General features: G+C 41.7%; 1 protein-coding gene across 2 annotated transcripts in view; it reads right to left on the bottom strand.

Moving 5' to 3' along the window:
* The window catches only part of LOC132983430 (neurocalcin-delta A), a 73,053-nt gene that overhangs the window by 3,274 nt on the left and 44,222 nt on the right, over positions 1–25,557 (bottom strand). For both annotated transcript variants that reach the window (XM_061049721.1, XM_061049722.1), the window contains 2 exons: positions 10,335–10,746; positions 1,086–1,191 (listed from right to left, as the gene is read on the bottom strand). In XM_061049721.1, the coding sequence (XP_060905704.1) occupies positions 1,086–1,191; positions 10,335–10,712 (484 nt within the window). In that variant the 5' untranslated portion in view covers positions 10,713–10,746. The remainder of the gene's footprint in view (positions 1–1,085; positions 1,192–10,334; positions 10,747–25,557) is intronic.

The following is a 25,557-nucleotide window of genomic DNA, read 5'->3' as shown; positions in this document are numbered from 1 at the left end:
ACAATCCGAAAATGAGGAGAGAATGCATTGAAACATCATTTATTTGTAATAGCATCACAGAGAATCGAGGTACAGTGAAGGAGACAAACCTCTTTATATAGAAAGATAGAAGCATAACATCAAGTTTGAATGAGTAGCAAATGTAACTTTTTACAACCAGCAATCGTAGTAAGACTTAAAACAGTTCAACTCACATGTATACATGGGCTCCTTTTCATTTCAAATATATTTATCCTTCACCAAAAATCTTAACATGTTTGGGAAAATGTTTTGTTCTCATTGTTGAACCCTTCATACTCAAACTACTGCACCCTAACAATGTTCCACTTTACACCAACAGGTGGCAGTGTTGAGAAGGCTCTTGTTTCTCCTCTATAGAAGAGGGACTCAACATGCCGCCATAGTTACTCACTGCTCCTGATTTTTACAAGAAAAAAAAAAGCAAACGCAAGACCACTCAGTGCTCCCTCCCTCTCCGCTTTTGTCGCTGCATTTGTTCTGCTTTTTCCTTTTCTCTCCGTTCCTCTTCCTCCTCCTCCTCCTCTCTCCACGAGCCCTTTACTCCCCAATTGTGCCTTCTCCTCCTTCCACTCACACCACTTGTCATCACTCACTCTTCATCTTTCTTTCTGTTCCTCTCGTCTCGTTTCTGTGTCTCCTTTTCCGCTGAGTGTTCGTGCGGTATACTTATTGTTCTCTGAGTAAGTACAGTAGAATTTTACAGAAGCAGACCGGTGTGTTGTGTATGACGAGCATCTAGGGTCAGGTGTGATTCCTGTCTTCAAAGAGGGCTGAAGGGCTCTACAAGTGCATCTGTAGTGGACAATGACAACAGCTGTTGGAAAGCCAGGTGGCAGGGACAAGCAGTGAAGGCCAGTTATGTCCCTTTTAACTGAAAACTCTGTTTTTTTTTAATTGTTTTTTTGAGTGCTGAGATTATGGAGTATTGAGGCCAGGCAGGTACACACCCTACAACTGTTTGACTGAACAGTCATCTTAACATTTGAAGTCTGTTATCTTGATTTCATTGTTTAAACTTTGTGACACAAACCCCGCTTTAGAGAAGGTATATGAGGTCATCCTACCGTCCCTGTTGGTGTCCATCTGCCTGAAGATCTTCTCTGTTCTCTTCTCAGGTGTCGACTCGTCCTCAGGCATCTTCATCACAGAGGACACCATCTTATAGATCGCCTAAAACAGGGACACAAGTGAGGTCAGTTAATTAATAGTTATTGGACGGATCTGTTTCAATAAAAATCCACATGGAATGTATTTCAGTATCAAAAATATCCATTACAAAGGCTTAAAAAAAGACATTTTTTGTAGTTTTTCACCCAGAGTTTGCTGTGAACTTGGCTGAATTGCATTTTCTGGCTTTCCAACAAGTTGCAAGACAATCAAAAAAACAAACAGCTTGTAGAGCCAGCTGCTGATGGAAGTCAGCGTCTAGCATCAGGAGAAAAGTGCAACGGATGTAAACGTGTGGTACGCCGCAATGACTGCGGCTGAAGTACAATCAGTGTTGTCACGATTACCAGAATTTCAACTCAGATATGATACAGGTTAAATTGAAACAGTGTCGATATCTGTTCCAGTACCACGAGAACGAAAACAGAAGTCCTAGCCTTCCAAAAATATGTTTTTTTTTTATGAGGCAAACTCCTGCACACTGTCACACTTGTCTTAATTGCACAAACCTGTTAGCGACACTTCAGAACTGAAACGCTGCCAAAGTATTTGTGAAATTTAGAGTGCTGTCTTCCTTAATGGTTTGACATACGACTGACAGATGTGCAGTGTAGTTTTTTTTAAAGTTTGGATTCTTTGTGATAGAATATATTATTAAAATAATGGAGATTGCATTGTTCTAAATGTATGGAAACAAAAAGTATTCAAGTATCTTTTTAACCTACTTCATAAAGTGTATGCTGAATTAAATAGTCTTTTCTCACACTTTTACTCTGACACTGATATCTCTAGACTTCCTGTTTGCATGAAGGTTAAAGGTTAAATGAAACTAAAGATTGAAGATTTCTCTTTGTTTACACGGCCTTGAAATTGATCTGCCATATTATGTAAGCTCCAATAGGCAAACTCTAACTGTACCAGACCAGGATCTGATTAGGAAAGCAGTTCTAACACATTAACTTAGCGAATCTGTTGATACTGAGCAGCAATACTTGTGCTCTATTTTTCACCAAATCTTAAAAGTTAATTTGTTAATGCAGATCTCATTGAAATTGCAAATCAGTCTCAGATCCCATGTCATCCTGTTTGTGTTTATTTCCACTTTATGGGTATATTCTGTACAGATAATACAGAAGACTGTTTTATCAAGATGTCCCTACAGCAATAGTTTGGTATTCACAGCAGTGGATTTTTTACATGTATTAGTCTGCTGTTCAGAATGTTGCATGATGTATGTATGATGTTAAAACTCCTTAATCTACAGAGCGAAGTATTCAACAAAGATATGTTATAAAGAACTATGTGATTTCCACCACTGTGTCAATATTTAAACACATGCATTTAGTCATAAAGCTGCAGCTACATATGAAACCAGGCTCATAATCTAAACACCTGATGTAGACACAATGAACATTTCTTCTCTTGGATGTTCCTTCCCATGCTGAATGCTTCAAAACGGTCCACAGTTCTTTTCTTCTCAGCTTCTTTTCTTCTTCTACTCAGCCTGATTCTCCCGGCAGTAGAAGCCAGGCTCTCAAGTAATCGGAGCTCCCCCCAATCTTCAGCGAGGCGGTCTGGCAGTACTACCACCCAACTGTCGCTGACGACCAGCCACCGCCTTCAGACTGTGTCGTCCCCACAACCAGCTCCCCGACGACCAGACTCCACCTTCAGACTGTGTCGTCCCCACAACCAGCTCCCCAACGACCAGACTCCACCTTCAGACTGTGTCGTCCCCACAACCAACTCCCCGACGACCAGACTCCACCTTCAGACTGTGTCGTCCCCACAACCAGCTCCCCAACGACCAGACTCCACCTTCAGACTGTGTCGTCCCCACAACCAGCTCCCCGACGACCAGACTCCACCTTCAGACTGTGTCGTCCCCACAACCAACTCCCCGACGACCAGACTCCACCTTCAGACTGTGTCGTCCCAACCAACACCCGATGACCAGACTCCACCTTCAGACTGTGTCGTCCCCACAACCAGCTCCCCGACGACCAGACTCCACCTTCAGACTGTGTCGTCCCCACAACCAGCTCCCCGACGACCAGACTCCACCTTCAGACTGTGTCGTCCCCACAACCAACTCCCCGACGACCAGACTCCACCTTCAGACTGTGTCGTCCCCACAACCAGCTCCCCGACGACCAGACTCCACCTTCAGACTGTGTCGTCCCCACAACCAACTCCCCGACGACCAGACTCCACCTTCAGACTGTGTCGTCCCCACAACCAACTCCCCGACGACCAGACTCCACCTTCAGACTGCGTCATCCCAACCAGCTCCCGACGACCAGACTCCACCTTCAGACCAACCAACACCCGACGCTTAGCCCCCATCATCGGATTGTGTTGTCCCCACAACCAACTCCGTCCTCATTAATGCACGGTCTGCTGCGACCTCCACCTCAGCGGCAAGGAAGTGTGGAAAACAGGAATGCGAGGAATACAAAGGACAAATCCTTCCTGCATATTATCCCATATGCTCTTGATACAACACTTGTTATGAATTGGCGCTATACAAAGAGAAGAGAATATTTAATCAGGCGTGATACGTAGAGAAACTATCATGATTTGCTTACCTTTCATGCCTTCAAAATTAACAGATTTTTTTGCATATCATATGCACCTTCACACAGAGGTACTATCAGAACTCCAGAGACGAGTTTACCACATTCTGGATCTTGTGTAACATGCCCGTGGGATTTTTAATTTCCTGATGTGAGCAAATGTGATGCTGCCGTCTCAGGTACAAAAACACACAGGTGAGTCAAAGAGTATACTCACAAAGCTGAAACACTTGACTGTTTTGAGCGTGCATTATGGTGGCTAAGGTAAAGATTGGCGTAGACCCTCACAGACTGAATATATCAGTGTCTCTGCTCTGCTCTCTGTTGCCTCGCGGGCGGTTTGGGAGTAAACAGTGAAAACACAGCCCACTCTCTCTGTTTCTAATAAGGAGGCTGATTTGAGGGGAATGGGAGCTGACATGAGAACAGAGGAGAGAGCTGATTGTAATTACAGTGAGTGCACTGAAGGCTTTAAATAGGTGCTGGTTATGCTTTCTGTTCGGCAGTAACATGGCGGCTCAGAACTGGGGTCACTGTAGCTCGAGTACAAGAAGCATCTACGGTTATTATCAGTCATCGTTCTAGTTTAGAGAACGGTCTGTTATTAATCAAAATATGTCAAACCACTGGGCGTGAGGAACATTTAGCCAATATGAGGCGTTGGGAATTTAGCTTTTGATCAAATCCAGAGCAATCCAGTTTGAACCCCTAAATCACAAGCAAAAAAGTAAAAAGTGAAATGATCTAGAGCACCACGTGATTGACTGGCGACCAGTCGAGGGTGTAGCCCACCTCGACTATCTACTACCACCATCGTGAGTAGAGACATATTTGACCAGACATTACGAAGAATCAGTAATGCTTTATATCTACTTTAAAATTCCGCTAAAAAACATGTTTTATCATAGCTGTCTTTGTAAAGCAGTTTGTTTCTATTAGTTTCACTGGAGAGTTCACAAGCAAAAGCAATGGTTTGGGCATTTTGAACATCACTTAAGTAGATGTTGTGGGCAGCACGTGATGAGTAAGACAACATGATTGTGGGGTGGATATTAAATCAAAGACAAAGCTGACAGTTTGGTGTTTATAATAACATCGATTCAAAGAGGAGGAGCGTTTAGGGATGTGATTAAACATCAGCACCAGCGCTACTAGTCGCTTAAACACATTACTAATATGTTTATATGTTGGCCCTCGATGCCGGTCAGATATTTTGTCAGCCCCTTCCGCTAGCCAGGGCTGTAGCCACAGGCTGGCTGCAGCTGTGGCTGTGTGGCCTTCTCTCCTTGTTCTTCTGCCCTGATGTAAACAAGAACAGTGAACAGATGGCACGGAGAGGTTTGGCAGTATTTGAATCTAGAAAATGGAGATAAAAACGCATGAAAGCTGTGTCAGGTTAAAAATGGTCTATTGACAGGAGCATGGCATGACCGCATTCAGCAAAAACGTGTGGACGTTAAAGGTGCACTGTGTAGTTTTGGAAGAGAAATGTGATAGTTGGAGAAGTGTACATATTCTGTCGTATATGTTCATAACTCTATACACAAACTGTCCTCAGAGGAGATTTTGGTCCCTGGAACACCGTTTGAAGATAAAATGCTAAGCGAGAAGTTATGGAGGGGGGTCCACAACAGTGAAACCGTAACTCTCCTGGTAGCTTTTATCCACAAACAGTGCTCCAGGGTTCTTTGAATTAAGTTTTCTGTATTCATTTCAGAAAATACAGCATATTATTATTTCCCTTCTCCAACTTAAAAATGTCACTACCAAATCTACATAGTGCACCTTTAACCTACAAGGAGTGCCGAGGGCTGGCTGTGTTAGCACTGCTAATGTTAGCCACACTCGGCAAACCAGTTTCACATTTAGTTCTTTTTCTTTTAAAGATTTCAGATAGTCGTGTTGTTATGAAGTATATGACTTCAAACTGTAAAGAATCCATGGACTATCCTCTGAGGATGGTTTCACCTCGCGAGGTTCACAGGTAATGTCTCCAGTGTAGCCAGCAGATATCCTGATAACTGATATCAGATATACAAGCCGAGACTTCATCTTTCTTAAGCTGTACTGTGTTTACAGTCTGTTTAGCAACTGGAGATGCGAGAACAGAGTTAAGAGACGGGACTGTTTTCTGCATATTCATGTATCTGCTCATAGAAAACACTACACCGTCTTACGATGTCTGCTGGTTGAATGTTGGACTATCTGTTCTCCAACTCAACACAACTCATCAGCAGATTGTTACAATTCACTTAGCAGACGCTTTTATCCAAAGCGACATACAACACTAATCCATTCATACACCGCCACAGAAGCAGCAGCCAGCAATTAGTGTTAAGCATCTTGCCCAAGGACACATCGGACATGTTGCTCAGCTGGGGATCAAACCCTCGACCTGCCGATTGAAAGGCGACGACTCTACCAATTGAGCCACAGCCCAATCTACCCCATCTGTACTCTCTCACATACCACCAAAGAATGCTGAAACGTGATCCAACACCAAATTGAAACCGGAACACTACTAACACCAGAAATCTTGTCCCTCTACTCCACAATTCTACATCTATATATTATATATATCTGTTAATAGAAATGAGGATAACTAGTATGGAAATCAGAAAGGATTGAGATTCTATGACGGCTGAAAATATGAAATAAAAACCAGCGTTATGCTCTGACCCAGCTGGTCTTCAGTCAGCGTGTTTGAAGTGGTTCAAAATATCAAACAGAATGATGTCCCTGCAGAAAGAGAGAGACGTGTGTTTTACAGATTTGATCTCTCCTTCCTTAGTGTCCACAGACCACAACCTTTGTCTTAATTGGCTGTGGCTTTCTATCCCCACCCACACACACACACACACACACACACGACACCCTGCAAGCTGGTGTATTCTTTCTTGCTCATTGTATCCCTTAGCTCTCTTGCCTCTTCGGCTGCCTGTTTTTCTACCTGGACACTGCTTTTCTCCTTCCCCAGCTATCCTCTCCTCATTTGTCTTTAACGCTGGTTTATATTTTGGCTATATGAGACAACATTACTGAGCTCGGGAAGCAGAATCCATGTAAGAGCTTAAATATCACAAGGAGAAAAAAAAGAGGGTGCTTTTCATACCAGTTGAGCAGGGATCTTCCAGACAAGAACACAACATCGCCTCCTGTGGAGCCGGAAACAGCCTGAGTCACAGAGGAGTGGTTCAGGCTGTTTGTTCACTCTCATTCAGAACATAAATGTGATCACATTTAAAAGAAATGGAAAGGTAAAATTTAAGAGAGCCAGGAAGGCAAACAGGGGGAGGGAGGTTGTTCTCTTGTTGCCAAGAGTCTCTCCACACCCTCCCAACACAGATAAATGTGTTTCCTATTGCGACTTTATCTACCTGAACAGCCTGAGCAGTCATCTATTCATTGGAGCGGCTATTCTATTCAATCTCACTAAATTACCAGTGTGAATGCTGTCTCCCTCCCTTTTAACCAATCGCGACAATGAACTTCCTCTCAGCCTGCCTGCTCTGCTGATAGCGCCCCATTTGAGATAAAAAGAAGACAGAGGATGGATATCAACTATTGATGAAGGGATCATGAGGCTGTTTTATCTCTTCTCCCTGCATTCAGTTTTTGCAATTATCTTCAGAAGATTTTTTCATTATGTGGAGAAAATGAGGCAGGCTAACATCTTTCTTATTCAATTACTCCCACAGCAAGGCTAATTATGAGTATCACCAGCATTTACACACTCTCTGCAGGAGAGACCATTAGCTAACTGGAGTGAGCTTCAGCTCCAGCTCAGCAAACTACTGACTACTGACCTGCCGGTGCAGCTGAAAGCGGACACTGTGATCGCTCTAAACTGCAGACTTTACTCCAAGACTCTGAACTCAGCCATTGGTTTAACTTCAACAAGTTCAACAAGTCAGTGAAACCTGAAACTTTTCTCTTTAGCTGGCCTACTCTCTGCAGAGGCGGTTGGCTTTGAACTGGCAGACTCACACAGCCAAATGCATGAAGAAGTAGATAGATATTAAAAAATACAAATACTATGTGTGTGTATATATAACAATCTGTGTGTGTGTGTGTGTCTTTCTAAAACTGCACTTTAGACAAGTCACACTGTCTACACTGAGTGAAACATAGCTCTCTTTCTTCTACATTTAAATACTTTACAGAAGAAGGAGGAGAAGAAGAAGAAGATATCCTTTATTAATACTTCTATGCTCTGTATTGAGACATGCTACACACACATAAGATAAAATACACACACACACATGCACAAACAGATTCTTTGGACATGCACTAATGGAAAGATGTCAGAGTGAGGGGCTGCACATAAAAGAGGGCCTTGCTCAAGGGCACCCTGGGAGTGAACTGATACCTCTCCAGCTAGACCAATTTCCAGACCAGGTGACCCTCTGGTTCCTAACCCAGGTCCGTAGAGCTACCACTTTATAACTGGATGGTAAATAACTCACCTTAAAGAGCTGTTGCCAGCAAAGCAGACACATTTGCTTAAAAAAAAATAAAAAAAATACTGACACTCATTCCCTCATAAAGGCAGAATGAAAGGTAACCCTTTCACTTTAATTGATGATCCCTGCTGACAGCCAGAGGTGAGTGCTTTTTTTAAATGTTGTCCTTGTGAACAGAACCAGTGTTTAATGGAAAGTAGGCAGAGGGTTTATGTGGACAGAAGCTGCAGGCTCAGTCACTAAGTTGGCTACCAAGAAATGAATCGGAGAGGTTGTCTTCATTAGCTTAACTCTCTAGTGGCCGTCCCTAATAATGAGAGATAACGAGTGTCATCACCTCCCTCACAGATTCCACCTGGTCATGCAAACAACAACTCCAGGGTGTACGGATTAAAATAAGAAATAATTGTAAAGTGTATTCCTGTCCCTGTGCTGCGGGGAGGCAAAAGAAAATGGGAGACGGGTTCAAAAGATGATTCAAGTCCATTATTGTTTGTTAATCAATTGTATTTCTCAATAAAATGGAAACTAGATGAAACTGAAGCCAGACCAACTAAATACTACTGCTGTACACAAACATGGAAGTAAAAAACAAGAGGGGAGACGTCTCACACAAACACTGATATTGTATGTGTGTGGAGCTGTGACAGTCTGTTTACATGAGAAACTCTCGATGATGAAAAGCCATCATTGTTCCCCCCAAACAACGTTTTTCAGCAAAATACACTCAACATACCTTCAAAGCTGAGCTGCATTACAGAGAATACTTTTCTCATACTGTAAATCAAAGTACAACTGTTTTACTGTCCTTTAATTTAAAAAAAAAAAAGGACTTTAAATCTATTACAACTCTGGACACTGTTGGATAACTTTTCAATCTTTTTATTAATAAAGTGGTAAAAGTGTTTTAAAGGTAAGGTTGGTTATTTTATCCAGTATACACTATTTGTTATATTCATTAACATGATCTTAACAACCTGACAGCCATCTAAATCATGTGCTCTGAAAATGGACCAAAAAAGCTCTACCTGCTCTAATCCTGTAAAAACCCTGACCTATCACTGCCGTAAAGTCTGGATGGAAAGCACCAATCAAATGATCCCCTGGTTCCCTGTGCTCACTCTAATCTCAGTCGTCTCTCGACCGGAAGGTCAGGGGTTCAATCCCAAACTCCTGCAGCTACATGTCCGATGTGACCTTGGGCAAGACACTAAACCCCAAGTTGCTCCCGCTGCTTCATCAGCGTCATCACCATTGATGACGCCGCGAGGGGAGGGGACGGTCTTGGTTTCATACAGACCCCTGAGGAGATATTCATTTTCAAATCTTGCTAGCTTTCCAGAATTACCCAACCCTTCCTTAAAAACCCATATTCACACACTTTGACATTTGCATTCATAAAACTGGATGAATTACAACAGGTCAACATGAAGGGATTTTAACACTGTCCTTCGTCTTTTAATCAACAAATGAGGCTTAAAAGGGTAGGTGTACACTGAAGTCTAAGACTCGACACAAGCCCGATATAGACTGCGAGCCAACTTTAAAAACATTTAAATATAGTTGCATAAACAGTGTCATGGAGGTGTATAAGCAGATGTCTGTTAGACTGAGCTTTTGATCTATTTCTGGTTCTTAAATTGTGCAGAGCAGATGGAAATCTATCCTTTCCTTTCTAGATAAGACTAGAAGCCACATTAAGGGACTAAAGCTCATAAAGTCCCGACTCCTTCCAAAACTGCTTTACTGTTAGGACAAGGAACATTTGCAGTTAATGTTATCATCTAAATGCATCTTTTTAAATACAACACTTCAATGCTTCTGGTAAATGACACATTTCAGATCTCTCTCCCTCCAGGGATAAGAGCTGCACTCTTTAACCTAGTCTCATAAGAGCCTGATATGAATTCAGTAGAAGTATTGTTGATACATGAAAATACCTGCCCTAGTTGGTGTGTGTGTGTCCATGCTAATGCTGCTCAGGGATTGTAATTAATTCAGAGCTGACCGTCTCTTAGTCTCAAAGCGCTCATTAGTTATCTGTGAGCTGATTTTGTACATAGACTAAGTGAATATGATGTGTCCATCTTCCTCCAGCCACACTCACCTGAACAATCTCAAGCATCTCAGATTTACTGATGTACCCATTTCCATCCAAGTCGTACATACTGAAGGCCCATTTCAGCTTCTGCTCCAGCTTGCCACGTGACGTCACACTGAGCGCGATGATAAACTCCCGAAAGTCTATTGTCCCATCTCCGTTGGCGTCAAATGTGCGAAAGACGTGCTCCGCGAACTTGGAAGCGTCTCCGTACGGGAAGAAGTTACCGTAGATCTTCTTGAACTCCTCCATGGAGAGGTTCCCACTCGGGCAGTCCCTCAGGAAGCCCTTGTACCACTCCTGGATCTCATGCTCTGTGAAGTCGGTGCTCTCCAGGAGGTCCTGCATCACCTCAGGGCGGAGCTTGCTGTTCTGCTTCCCCATGTCTGTTGGTTCCGTCGATTATTGGCACACACAGCTGGAGGAGAGAGGAAGGCAAAGAAGGATTGGTTTTAGTGTGGGACAAACCAATGAAATACAACATGAAGGATAAAACTATAGTATGTTCTGTTGATCTATAGGATTTTAGGGGTGTCATTTCTCACAGGATTTACGTGTGTCATAATCGCTTGCTGGAGCAGACAGCGACAGAGGGACGCAGTAAAACAAGTTATGTAAATGCAGGAATATTTCCTACATATTAATTAGTGAATCAAGGATTATTACATTACAGTCACTATTTCTAAATACCTCCCGCAATTAAAGAGCATGAAATAATTGCTGAAAATATTGGTTAAATAGTTTATATCACCACCTCAAAAAGAAAGAACTGTATAGAGCCCGAACGATTAACGACCAGCTGATAATATCAGCCGATATTGGCATATCCAGTGATTATTGGTATTTTGTCACAGATATGTGCAGATATTAAAGAGGACATATTATACCCAAAACAGTCCCCCTGTGGTCTAAATGAAACATCTGTGCTGTTCTTTGGTCAAAATATAACATGAATCAAGCACCAGAGGAGGTTTGTGACCCTGTATAAACCAGCTCTCTCAGAACGCTCCGTTTTGGCGTGTGTGTCTCTTTAAATTCAATGAGCCCCCCTCAGTTTTCCCGGTAGACATCAGGGGGACCTGTTCAAAAGTTTTGTTCCAGGCTGGGGGTGGAGTCCATGGGTGGAGATACCAGGGGAGGGTAGGGTATTTTTTGACCAGAATCCCACTGTGACATCACAAGGAGAACAAATTTGAAACAGATCATTTTTCTCTGTGTTGTAAGACTTATACAGACCACAAACAAAGGACTGGATGGGTTTATTTCACATTTTGTGGGTCGGTAGACACTCAGGTTACCCAAATATATGTTCAAAAACACTGTCAAACTGCACTCATGTTCACTTCATTTGGCTGTCTACTCGCCGTTATATTGTATAGTTTCTGCTTATTATATGTCTACACTCATGCACTTTAACTTATGTCAATACTGTCCATTTACGACTCTGTTTTTGCACATTTACATTTAATCTTCCATATTTAATCTTCCTATTTAAGACTAGTAATGCTTAGTTAAATCCTGGTTGTATATATTCACATTCTTAGTTTTGATATTTTTAGTACTTATTTACTTTGTATTTAATATTATATTATGTTTAGATTTGCTAACATTGTGTTTTTTACTCATATTGTGTGTTGGATAACCTGCTGCTGTAACGCCACAATTTCCCAGTTTGGGATCAATAAAGTAATCCTATATTCTATTTTTCATAATATGTCCCCTTTAAAAACATTTTTTTTCCACAAGTGTTTGATAACTGCATTGAGGGATCAACACAATACGTTCATCTAAATATATCTATCTCTACAGATTGAACATAGATCTAAGAAAGATATCAGAATCGGGTTTTATTGCCAAGTACGTTTTCACATACAAGGAATTTGTCTTTGTGTATCGGCTAATATCTCGGTATTGGATTTTTTTCTCTCCCAATATCAGTATCGGTCCCAAACATCTGATATTGGTTGGGACCTACTGTTTAATACGTGTCTTTACGTATCTATTGTAATTTACTTTGAAACGGTAGTTTTGTACCCGCTTCCATTGTAAAGTGATGGTTTTATCTTCTCAATGCATCAGCCCAATAACAAGCAGACTAAGCCAAGGACACATCTGCTCTGTCCTCGAGTGGCTTTACTGAAGTATCAACCAAAAATGTAAGCAAACCTTCTTTTCAGACTTTATCAGGAATAAAATCCCTCCCTTTTTTACTAACTACTGGAACTTTCCATGGAAAACAGCTCTGTGCACTCTGAGGACACACAGCATCATATGCACAACATGGGTTTAATTAGCCTATTAAACCTCCACACACACTCTACATCTATCTAAACTGTTGGTTTTGAATTATATTTAGCCAAACAACAGCATTCAGATTCATAAACTATTGAGAGACACTTCACTAATCCTCTTCAGGAACTGGTGTATCATGTGTCACCCAGCATCAATCTCTAAGAAACAGTAATAAAGCTTTGTAATCCCTGTGAGGAAAGTGAGGAAAATAAAATCTGCTCAAAATAGTAATGGTGATGAGTCATCCTCTTGCAGTTGAAGCAGAATAAAGCCACACTTCTTTACTTGTGTGCATATTTTGTAAGTGGAGTGATAGTGAAATTGTAGGACGGCTTAGGCACTGAGGTTATAAGTGTTAATTGAAGTAGTAGACACTACTTCATCTCATCACCTCACTCTCACATCAGTGTATGACACACTCTTTACGTGTTTACAAAACAGACATTGTGAAGTTGTTTTGGCAAATCATTATGCAATTTAAATGTATTTTCTATTCAAGTCAGAAGTCTAATACATTTTGGGGCGCTGGTGGCCCAGTGGCTAGTGCGCGCGCCCCAGGTTCGAATCTGACCTGTGGCTGCTTTCCCACATGTCATTCCCCACCGTCTCTCTCCATGTTTTCTGACTCTATCCACTGTCTTGTCTCTCAAATAAAGACCCCCCCCCCCCAAAAAAAAAAACTGTTTTCAGGATTAAACTGACACGGTTATTTTTTATTAACGTAGCAAAAGAACCAAAAAAAATAATCAAATTCACTGCTTGATCACTTTGATGAGTACGTAGTAGAGAGATGAGGGCACCACCTTGTCAACTGAACAATATAAATGTTCCTCATAGTAGCTTTGAGCTATGTACATTTATGTGCAATTATGTATAATTACTATTTACTTTTAAAAAAAAACATTCCCAGACATTTCAGAATCCAGACACATCAACCGTTTCCATAGTGATTGTTGTCATGGTAAAGACTGGAGGAAAAAAACAACATTCCGTCCTTTGATCCCTTTGATGACCAACAATTCTAGAATCTCTAGACTTACCAAATAGAGCTCCTTTACCTGACATACTACACACTTATTCAGAGCAGCCGGATATAAGTACACTCAGAGATGAACGGAGCAAACGGAACAGAAGTTTTCACGATGGAAAACAAAGACAAACAAGACAAGAAAGGACATAAAAAAAACAAGAAAGTACAGAAACCCATGGAGTCGCAGTCCCTGGACTTATGTTCTTGGGATTCAGAAATGTCCAATGTCCACTCGCAGAAGGAGAGAGCTACCTCTCTACAGGGGGCTGTGGACGCCTCAACCCTGGAGACACCGAGCCGGAAGAGAGAACATCGGGCTAAGAAGGGCAAGAAAGAGGAAAGAGACTCAAAGATGAAGATGGCAGAGACTCAGCCCCAACATCTCATCCTCAAAGGGAAACCAGATGCTGCACAGCAGACTGCTGCATCTACAGGTGCTTCACTGCAGGCTTATGGAGACAACAGTATGTCAAGAAGACCTGGGACACCAACCTTACCATTACCCCAACTAAAAGGAACAAATCAAGGTAGGGTAAATAACATGCACCAGCATAGCCATAACCCAGTAGCAGCCAAACAAGCACCCTTCCCATTACCCCCAATAAAAGGAACAAATCAAGGTAGGATAAATAACATGCACGAGCATAGCCATAACCCAGTACCAGCCGAACAAGCGCAGCAAAAAATGTTTCTTATTTCTGAGCTTGACCTTAATGAGCTCAAAAACAGAAAGGCGGAGAAGATCACACGGCTCATGAAGCACAATACAGCTTTAGCGGCAGAGGTGACACAGCTCAAAGAAGAGCTCCAAACGATGGATGAGCAGCTAGTAGAAGGAAAGCTGATGAACGACATAGAGGTCAAAGACTTGGAGTGTGAGCTGGTGGGGAAAAATGGTTTTTATCGTGGGCCTTTTAAAAAGTTAGAGAGGTTGGAACAAGAACTATGGAACCAAAAGCAGAGTTACAGTGAACTGGAAGAGCGGCTGAAGCAAGAAATGAAAAAAAAAAGGAAACTGAAGTTGAAACTGTCCAACGCAAAGGAAAACCTGGAGAATCGGCAGCTGCAGTGGGAGGAGGAGAGGTACAACCTCATCCAGTCCCTCAGCAGTCCCAAACAAACTGAACAGAAGACTGTGGAAGCGTTCGTTTCTGAGCTTGAGCCTGAGCAAGTCAAAAACAAAAGTGCTGAGAAGACCACAAGGCTCATGAAGCACAATAAAGCTTCACAGACCGAGGGGAAACAGCTCAAAGAAGAGATCAAAAGTATCGATGAAGAGAAGATGATGAGGGACATAGAGGTCACAGTCCGGGAGCCTCAGTTGTTAGGGAAGAATAGGTTTGAATCTGAGGCTCTTAAAAAGGTCCAGAAGTTGGAAAAAGATCTAGGGAACCAGATACAGACTCAAGTTGAAGTGGAAGTGCAGCTGGGGCAGCAAAAAGAAGAAAACAACAAACTGAAGGCATCACTGTCCCACACAACGGCAGAGATGGAGAATCAGCAGCTGCAGTGGGAGGAGGAGAGGTCCAACCTCCGCCAGCACTTCAGCAGCCTCAAACAAACTGTGAAGAAGAGAGACAAAGCTCTGGACAAGTGTAGAAACGAGCTTGCTGAGCTGGAGGATAAGATCTACGAGCTGGAGACTAGACCAAAAAGTACATCTCTGAAGAAAAGATTCATCCAGTTTTGCAGGAACACTGGAGAAATCTTTTCCTCATGCTTTGGTCTTTTCCCGACCTTCTGCTAATGTGTTCCCTTCTCCTAAGTCATCTCCCCCTCCCTTATTCATTAATAATAAGTGATAAGCACTGTCCCCTCACAGCAAAAAGGTTCCCTATGTGCATTTGTGGTTTTTCTCCGGGTGCTCCGGTTTTCACCCACAGTCAAAGACATGCACTTTAGGTTAATTAGATACTCTGAACCACCCCAAGGTATTAGTCTGACTATTTCTCTGACTTCAGTCCTAAATAACTACGAAGCATACGTATAACAATAAATCTGATTCCGATTTAACTTTAAAAAAAAAAAAGGTCCCTGATCTCATTCATAAACTCCTCATCTTTCTCTTCAAGTCACACTTGATTTCCATGCTCTTCATCCTCTGTTTTATTTCATCCTACACATGAACAATTCACTCTCATATGAAGCAATTTCACTGCAGTTACCATAGTAACGTTCGGCAAAATCTCACAGCCATTGATGAGCTGTCTGGCTGAGTGCGCTGAATACACATATCCATGGGCACACACACACACACACACACACACACACACACACACACACACACACACACACACACACACACACACACACACACACACACACACACACACACACACACACACACACACACACACACACACACACACACACAACTCAGAGTCAAATACACAGAATGAGTGACTGCAGGAAGTGTGTGTGTGTGTGTGTGTGTGTGTGTGTGTGTGTGTGTGTGTGTGTGTACATGGGATTGTGTGGGTGCAGGTATGTGAGGTGAGTAGCAAGTAGAAAATGTGATCAACGATGGTATAAACTCAAACGTATTAAAAAATCCTTTTATAAAACAGGCTGTCAAAAGAAAATGATAATTAATACAGAAAATGATCCAACGACATCAGTCTACTCAGCATAGTGCTTCAATATTTCTATTATCATCAGTGTATCAACCAATAGCCAGGCAAAAAGATATGCAAAAGAATGAAAAGATATTATGTCTTTAAAACATTACCATTTAATAGCATTCTATCGTGGATGTTTTTACTATGCATTGCAATCACAGCAGGCTACTGACTGTTTTATGTTGCTTAGCAACACATCATTGTTTGAAGAAATAAGATGGGGGAGGTGAGCTGCTACATTATTTCTGCATTTTATGCTGCAATGATTTCTCCATCTCAGCAGAAGTGCAGCATGAAAGAAATGTCCTACCTGGATGTTGAAGTGCAACGATCCACACATTAAGCAACAAAAAAATGCAACTACTTCACATCAGATTTTCTAAAAGCAACGGTGACAACAAACATGTGCTCTTCCTAAAACTGAGCTTGAAGCTAGTTGCATGACACTACATGATGAAATCTAACTGGCTGTGATGTGTTACATGTTTCAGCTGGGGAGGAAACTTTGGAAGAAAAAAAAGAGTATGGCTAATTGTTTTAAGCATCCAAACGAGGAAATCTTAAAGCCTCACCCTTAAAACAGTAGAGTGAGCTGCACCTTACCTACAGTGCAGGATGAGTCAGCCATAGCGCTTCTTCTTTTGCAAGGCATGTCAACTCATTTCCCAACTCTATCTTTCAGTAAGCCACATTTATCAATTAATTGTTCAAAGTGTGAGATTTGCAAATGAAGTTTAATTCCAAAGCCATTACCATTACACTCACAATCCCTGCGCCAAGAAAATGACAGGCTGAACAAGTCCAATAGAAAACAAATGCCTCTTTTCTTAAGCAGCATTTTAAGTCAGCAAAAATAGCAGACAAAAACATATGTGTCAGAAACATTTAAGTTCATATCATATTTTTTTGCATCTATTCAAATGAAAGTAATGATAAACTGGCCGGTTGATGCCCTGTTGCTAGTAGTAGTGGAAAAATACATTTTCACTCTGCAACTTGTTTAGATTCATGGAGAAGGAATCTCACATGAAATAAATCAGTGAGACTGTCTGAGCTGTAAGGGTTGAAGTTCAAACCAGAGCATTGAGAAAGACCAGACTTTCATTCTGAGAAAAGGAAGAGTTGTCAATGTGAAAAAACTGCAAACCTTTTTTTTGGGGGGGTGAAGACTTGATGGCAAACACAGGCTGAAAATGTTTCAACTTTGCACATCAAAATAAATTCTGTCATCAGGGGTCTCATTCATAACCGTTGTGTACGCACATAACGGGGTCTGAAACTGCCGTACGCCTTTTCCCACGCAAAGTCTGTGATCTACAAAAACAAACCTGACGCTAAAATGTGCGCACCGGTACTCAAACTCTGACCCAGGCGTACGTACAGTTTGAAGGTATGGGAAACTGGCGACACAGACGGCGAAGTGGTGAATTGAAGCCTGCAGATACATATTGATGTCTCTTCCACATTTTATTTCACTAAATATCAAACTTTACTGACAGATCCACGTCATCCTAATCATTCAAACCGATGGTTTTATTCAGGCTATAATCGCGCTTGCAATAAGTCACTTTCATTATGACAAGATATAAACATAAAAATAAAAAATAAAAGTCCGCCTCATACATATTGCATCAGCGCCGTCTCGCCTTCATTATCCCGGACGGACCTCAGAGGACGGGACGTCTACACTAATCTAACCCAATGATGTAGAGTTAAAAAATAGACTAACACAAAAACTATAACGCCACTAGTTTCTATTACTATCTTTCAGTATCGTGCATTTATCATCATTTGTGATCTTTAGTTTCAATAAAGATGCCTGCGTCAAGACGCACAGAGCGCACAGAGACATGGCGGTGGCTTCACACATTTCGCCTCCTCCACACTCAGCACATCTTCATCAGCTGCACGTATTTATTCTGTAAATGATTCAAGTGTGGACATTAAGTCGGGGCATCTCTGACACGACCATTAGGCCTATATATCCTCATAATGAGTCACAGAGCAGACGGAGTTTCCCACGAAAAAATGTGGCCAACAATCAAACGTTTTTGTTCGTTGATCAAACTTTTGATTACTAATATGATAGAGTGAGGGAGACTGCTGACTGAAGTGACCTCTCTGACAATATGAAGTCAGTTAGGGTCCCGTTAACATGTAAACATTGCAGATATACTCGTGCGTAATGATGAACGGTGGATGTTTTGGCACATAGGACAGGGTGCATGCAGCAGCGACGTGGTGTCATTCTCTGATTTTTCTTCAGTTTGTGATCCTCCTGCTGCAGCAAACTACCGATATGTCCATTTCATCCTTCACTTCATTCACAAACTCCTCCGTTTCTGGGTCAGAAAGTTTCGTTTCTTCGTCTAAACTTCCGGGTTTGGCCGCGATCCAGCGCTGGAAACCTTTGCTCCGCCCCCTCGTTTGTATGCATTTCCATGCTTTGCATTGACCGTTTATGGTTGATTGTGGGCGTGTAGAGGGCGGAACATGGGACTAATCTACGTGCGCACGTTTCCAGGTGGATCGTGATTTATAAAGGGAACATTGCGTGCGGGTGTGCGTACGAACGCTTTTATAAATCTGAATTATTTTGTGCGCACGCCATTTCCGGGATTTTGGCGCACGTACATTTTAGTATGAATTCTACGCACTCTTTTATAAATGAGACCCCAGATCTGTTCTTCTTCTTTCAAATACAGAAGTGAATAGTTACTGAGAAGGCAGTAAGCGGCGAGGTGGCTGCTGCCTTCCAACACAACCTCCCACCACCTCAAATACAGTCACAAAAATACTTTATGTATTTCAGGTGCACCCCCCGAGCCCTCGTCAGGGGGCCGGGGACCAGGCCACCACCCCTAACAGATAAACCTGTGAAGTGGTCATAGGTTTTTATCTTTGATTCAGATATTTATATTTCAAAGATGAAATCAAAGATAAACCTTTGTAGCGTGAAAGTTCACCAAGGCTTTCCTTTCATTAGGACTTTTCAGTCATCCATTCAAATTCATTTTATACAGGCAAGTATGCACAGGTGGGCCCTCTATGGCAGCTGCACATGAGGACTGGCCCCGGTCAGTGTCTTAACCCGTGTAACACATCATGATTACAGCTTGGCTTAGCGGGATTCAAAGAGGCCTCCGTAAAGCCTTATTCATTCCAGCTGTGCCGTGGCCTTCTTGAACTTCAGCTCAGGGTAAGTTCTGTGTTTAACTATCTAATACAGACTCTAGTGTTGTCCATACATGCCACATACTCTTTGAATGTTTATTATACATTTAAATCAGTATTAAAAAATAAATAACTTGCTCACAAATGTAAAAAGCCACAACAAATGAAATTTTACCAACATAATTGCAGCAAGTTTTTGAATTGAGTTTAAGAGCTTTAGAAGTACTTTGTAAAATGTATGTAGATAGATGGATAGATAGATCTAAAGCATCTGTATTTACTTTTTTTTTTTACTGTATTTATTTATTTAAAGCAGGGACAGTGCACATTAATGAACATAAACATGTAAATATGCCAGATTGTAGCCATAAGGCTTATTTCCATATAGTCTCCCAACAGGTCACATAAAACCACAATGACCAAACAACAACTTCAACAGTACATCAGTTGACAGAGAAACAACCTCTAACCCACATACAAGCATAAAAACATGGCTGTTCACAACAAACAAACACAGAAAAATATATACATGGCCTACATGTTTATAAGTTGGTGTCTTAGTTATGTGAAGTTGTACTAAAGGATGAAATAGTAAGAGCAAATTTGGGCATAATTATAATTATCGCATACTCATAACCCTTGAGTCCCTGACAATAAAGAAACATGATGCGACACTTTTAGTTTTCAACATCATCTGGTGGTACACTGGCTTGTAATGGGTTAATGGTGCCTCTCTCCGTTTGTGGAGAGCACATGAGAGAAAATAAAGTGAAACCAAAGAAAAAGAAAGTTTTCCTTTTCTTTTTAAAGAAAATACATCTGTGTGTGTGTGTGTGTGTGTGTGTGTGTGTGTGTGTGTGGGGGGGGGGGGGGCCTCCAGAACAAATGACAGCAGGAAGAAGAGAGACGACAGTGGGGAAGTGAGACAGAAGGGTCACAAAGACACGCTCCAAAGTTAAGATTAAAATAAGAAAGAAAATGCTGCTGAGCCATGATGCTTGTATCTGCCTACATCCTACTGGGCCCTAAGGGACACGCCTCTGTCCTCCCCTTTTCCTGTCCCTGCAGGAAAACCGTGAGACAATTCAGGCCCTTTAATAGACATTCATTACTGAGTCACACACCGTTTGTTTAGTGAGACTGATTAAGTATCAATGCTCCTGGTAAATGAAAAAAACACCTTATTAGACAAAAATGATTTAACCCAAACTAAATGTAAGATTAAGCCCAACTTTATTCCAAAGATACCTCCAAAAGGGAAAAATTCTGGCACTGACAGAGTGAGGTCAGATGGGATAACAAACAGAAGAGGCAGTTGTCGGCAGTAGCTGGACAGAGGGTAAACTAAAAATGGAGCAAATGAGTTTTTTTACAACACAGACTAAAGAAAAGGATTTCTGTGACCTGACTCCTAAATGCACATGTTCATGTGAGAAACTGAGTTGCCTATATTGTGCTAACTCATAATCAACACCAAATCTGAGACGGCATAAAACAGTAGTCTGGTCTGATTGATTAGCGTTGCTAGCTGGTTATCCTGAAACTGCCCTCAGTTGATATTTCCAGCTCTCATACTTTTAAATGGCCCCCTTAGCCTTCATTAGGTTGTTATGGTAACAGACCTGACAGGAGGAGGACGAGGAGGCAACCTCGTATTGTTCCTATATTGATTCAGGAAAAAAAAAAAAAAAAAGAGTGAACCAGCAAGAAGCACAACATGACATGCTTCCTCTAGTTGATTTCATAATCAACTTAAGGGTTATGTAATTTCATCTATGAAGCCACATTGCAGGGATATGTGGTCATTGCATCTGTGCTACTCTGTGTTGTTATCCATGTTAGTAATCCATGAGGGATTATATAACATTACTATTTAATGGTTTTCTGGCTTGCAACATTTGATACAGAAAAAAAGAAAAGGAAAAGATTTGGGATAACACGTGATTAGGCAGCATGTCAGCGTGGTCAGAACTATTTTGGTGGACTCTGATGAGAAACAGCTCTGATAGCATGCCTGCATGGAATCTAAGCCTTTCCCCCCCACTTCCTCTTTTCCTCTGCTTTGTACTCAGAGGTCGTGTCTAATTTGTTTGGTTCCTTGTCTGAGGTGCAGCAGAAGGTGCACTCTGTCTGCCTGGCACATGATCATTGGACCTAGTTAATTGCCTACATCAGTGGTCCCCCCCCCCCCCCACTTGTATCTAAAAGCTGGAAAGAAAGACCTTTAAGTCTTCTACAAACAGATAGAGAACAGAGGAGACAGCAATGTCACCGAATAACTACGTTATTATTTTGACCTGATCTGTGAACTGTTGGCTCAACACTATTCTGCAACAATGATTGATGCACAGAAATGTTTCCCAATCAACATGATGAGAAAATAGGAAAGTTCAGACAGAGGCCGGGGTCTGTGCAGACCCCATCACCTACTTTAACTGGATTATGAGTGATAATTAAATGGGTCTATAGCCTTTTTTTTTTGGACAATTAAAGCCATGAAACGCCATGTATTTGTAGAGGATTTCGCCTCTTTGACAATTAAAAACGTTGACTTTCCCAATATTGAATGCCCAGATCTTCTATTTTTACAATGGTATCAAAATAGTCATCAATATCGTTTGATTTTTTACTTGTACAGCGTTTTAAAACACTGGTTTAGTGTGCACACAGCTAAAAATTCACAGGATTAAAAATCCAATTAAATTGTGCAAATTTTTTTTGTTTTGAAATCACTCACCTCTTGCATATTTCGGTTCTTCCACCGATTACCAACATTACCCTTAATAATCACCTGCCCCTTAGTTTGCCACCACTCTAATGGTGAATGGACTTGAGCTTGTATAGCACTTTTCTAGTATTCCGACTACTCAAAGCTGTTTTTAACACTGCAGGTCAAATTCACCCCTCACATAACATTCAGACTTCACTGCTGTAAAGAGAACATCAGTATGTATTTACTCCATTCAAATCACACACTGCTGATGTGAGAGTATTTCGGGGTTCAGTGTCTCGGAGTCATCAAGGACACTTTGACATGTGGCTGCGGGAGTTGATCAAAACCCCAAACTTTCCAGCTGTGAGAGGACCTACACTGTACCCCTGCTGACCCCAATATACTGCTTAATCCCCCCCCCTCTACTTACCAGATTGGCTTTGTTGACTACAAAATCCAGTACAGCAGGATAAAGCTGGTCATGTAAGCTTACATAATATAACAAGCACACAGACCCAGCTTACTCCGTGTGTCAATATAGTTGATGTGAAAATGGCTATTTCTGAAATAAATTTTGTTTTTGTGTTGTTTGTTTGTTGTTTAAAGAACACCATTCATCCTTATAAGAGGACAAATCTTATTCCTCCCCTATGCAGACATTTCTTAAACATTAGCAGAAACCCCACATTTTTCTGTCACACCATGTCTTGGGGGAGTCTTTATGCTATAAATGGACATTTGGGGATTGGAGACTTCGGCAGTGGGAGGTAAGGTTGTTTTAATTGATTGACTTTGGGCAGAGTAATGACGGTCTCTATGGCTTTAAATGTGCAAAGTACCAACTGTTTCCTTTTCTGATTGTCTTTTGTTTTTTTCAGATTTAATTTCCCATAAAACAGGACTGCACCCAATTCAATCTGCTAATTACAATTTACCATAAGCATCGCTAAAGAAGAAAGGTGGCTACAATGTACAAGTTTAAGTGTAAATGATTAAAACATTATATATATCATAATATATGGTTGTCACAGAAAGAGGACAAGGTCTACCATGTCAAGCATTCTACTCCTTCTGAGAGAAAGAGTAAAGAGACAGAGGATGGAAGAAGAGAAAGGGAATGAGAAAATGTGACTCAGGCGAGAGCGTGAGCCTGGAGATGGCTCTGATTGAAGAATGCCTCTGGGGATGCAACAAAGCTCACTCTGCTTCCTGTGGTCAAAGGAAAATATAGAAGCAGGATGCAACATCACGGAAAATAGCAAATAACAAAACGGAAATTACATCACAGGAGAGGTCAGGGGTCAATATGAATCCAGAGAATGGGGATTTGTTAAATGGTGAGAATGTTTTGAAGCGTGAAGACTGAATATAGAGATAGACAGTTATTACTGTCCTTTGTTGTGTGAAATGATCCTCCCAGAGTTAAAGTCCTGGAGTTTTTAGCTGGTTATGAAACAGAGTAACATGAATACTGATGCCTGTTTATATGAACTTCAAAAGCAAAACGAGCATCAGATACAACTGAATGTTTCTATATAGTTATTTTTTAATGCCTAAAACTAGAGATGGGACCGACGGCACCGATCAACGTCACTGATCAAGAAATATGGTTGGGCACATTAGACATTATCAGCTCGCACAATCTCGCTCTGAAGATGTTCAGGCTGTAAACTATACCAAGTGTCGACAAATCATCTCCATGACCATGTTCAGACGAGACGGGGCGGCTGTGGCAGAGTCGACGTCTCTCAACCAGAAGGTCGAGGGTTCGATCCCCAGCTCCTGCAGCAACATGTCCGATGTGTCCTTGGGCAAGACACTTACAAGGGATACTTCACCCATTTGCATTAAGCTTTGGGTCATTACAAATTTGGTAGCTGTTGTGGTTAGCAGGGGTTAAACTACATCGCTAGTTCCTCATATTTTCGACCACTGAAGCTACAGACCAATCACAGATCAGTGGGTGGGAACTCACTCCCAGAATCGAAACTCAACGTCCACCATATTGCTTGGTAGCTATGCCAACAGGCAAAAGCTGATAAGAACCGACAATGGCTAAAAAAAATAGGTTTCAACTTCAAACTGATATGGATGAAGGGGATTTTGAAGGTCTTGTGCTTGAATCGGATGTTCGTGGCTATCTCTACCGCGGCAGCCGAGATGGGAGACCTGCCTGTCGTCGGCGGTGAGGACGAGGAGACGGGGGCCGGCTCGAGCTGGGGCAGACTGGTAGTGTCGGTGCTCTCACTGTTTGCCGATGAACACAGACATAGAGTCCGTTTTCTGCAAGGAATTTCCAAGATGCCAATTCCTTCTGGAAGAAATCTCGAAATCAGTTGAGGAAACGGCCATATGTGTTGTAGTAAATAGAGGAACCTTAGTGGGAGTGGCCTGCGGTGCTGTGCGTTCTGGGAGTTGGTGTCTTTCATCCACATGAGCCAAAAAGACACTTTCTGTCTTTTCTCGGTCAAGAAGGCACCAACTTCATTTCTACTACATATATGACCCAATGTCAATACAGATTCATGTTTCAACGGGTGAAGTATCCCTATAACCCCGAATTGCTCATGCTGCTTAGTCGGCGGCGTATGAATGTGTATGAATGGGATTAATTACTTCTGATGGTCACACAGCAACCACTGCCATCAGTGTGTGAATGGGTATGAATGGGTAGGTGTGACATGCGGTGTAAAGCGCTTTGAGTAGTCTGAAGACCAGAAAAAGCGCTATATAAACTCAAGTCCATTTACCGTTTACCATTTACATCAGATCAGATCAGAACTGAAAAAAAGTGGATTGGTGCATCTCTACCTATAACTGCTGCAAGGGGCTAGGTGTCAGCCAAGGTATTAAACAGCAGCTTGCCAAAACAGCCTTTAAAAAGACATTTTCATACCAAAGATTCATTGTGAGTTGCACATTAGACTCTCAAGGAATTATGTTGTAAGAAAACACCACTTACTCATGTCCAGGACAAGATCAGCGAAGAGATAAACCCTCCTGTTTTGTCCACAGGGGTTGCCACAATCAATACAAGTCAAAAGTCTCTCAAAGGAGCTTTAAAGAATACAAAAGGCAGGGCAGAAAAGGATTGTCACGTTAAGGTGACTGCGTCCATAGCCAAGTCTGAACACTTGTGTACAGTTTTAGTGCATGTATGTGTCAGCACAGTGATGATTTCTATTGACTTGGATACAGGCAGTTTGGCATGCACGGCGATGTGCAAGTTGAAAAAAAAAAAAAATTAAAAGCAAAAATAGGCAAACAGCTGACATTAGGGTTCTTCTAGACATGCAGTTACTGTCTTATGGAACTGATCATTCCATTTGACTTCAGGACTGTCATAATACCAGAATTTTAAACTTTGATACAATACCAGTAAGAATCAAACGATAAAGAGGG

This window comes from Labrus mixtus, chromosome 11 (genome assembly GCF_963584025.1).
Source record: "Labrus mixtus chromosome 11, fLabMix1.1, whole genome shotgun sequence".
Taxonomy (NCBI): domain Eukaryota; kingdom Metazoa; phylum Chordata; class Actinopteri; order Labriformes; family Labridae; genus Labrus; species Labrus mixtus.
Note: the sequence above shows the minus strand (reverse complement) of the source record. Positions and strands in the feature narration are given on the sequence as shown.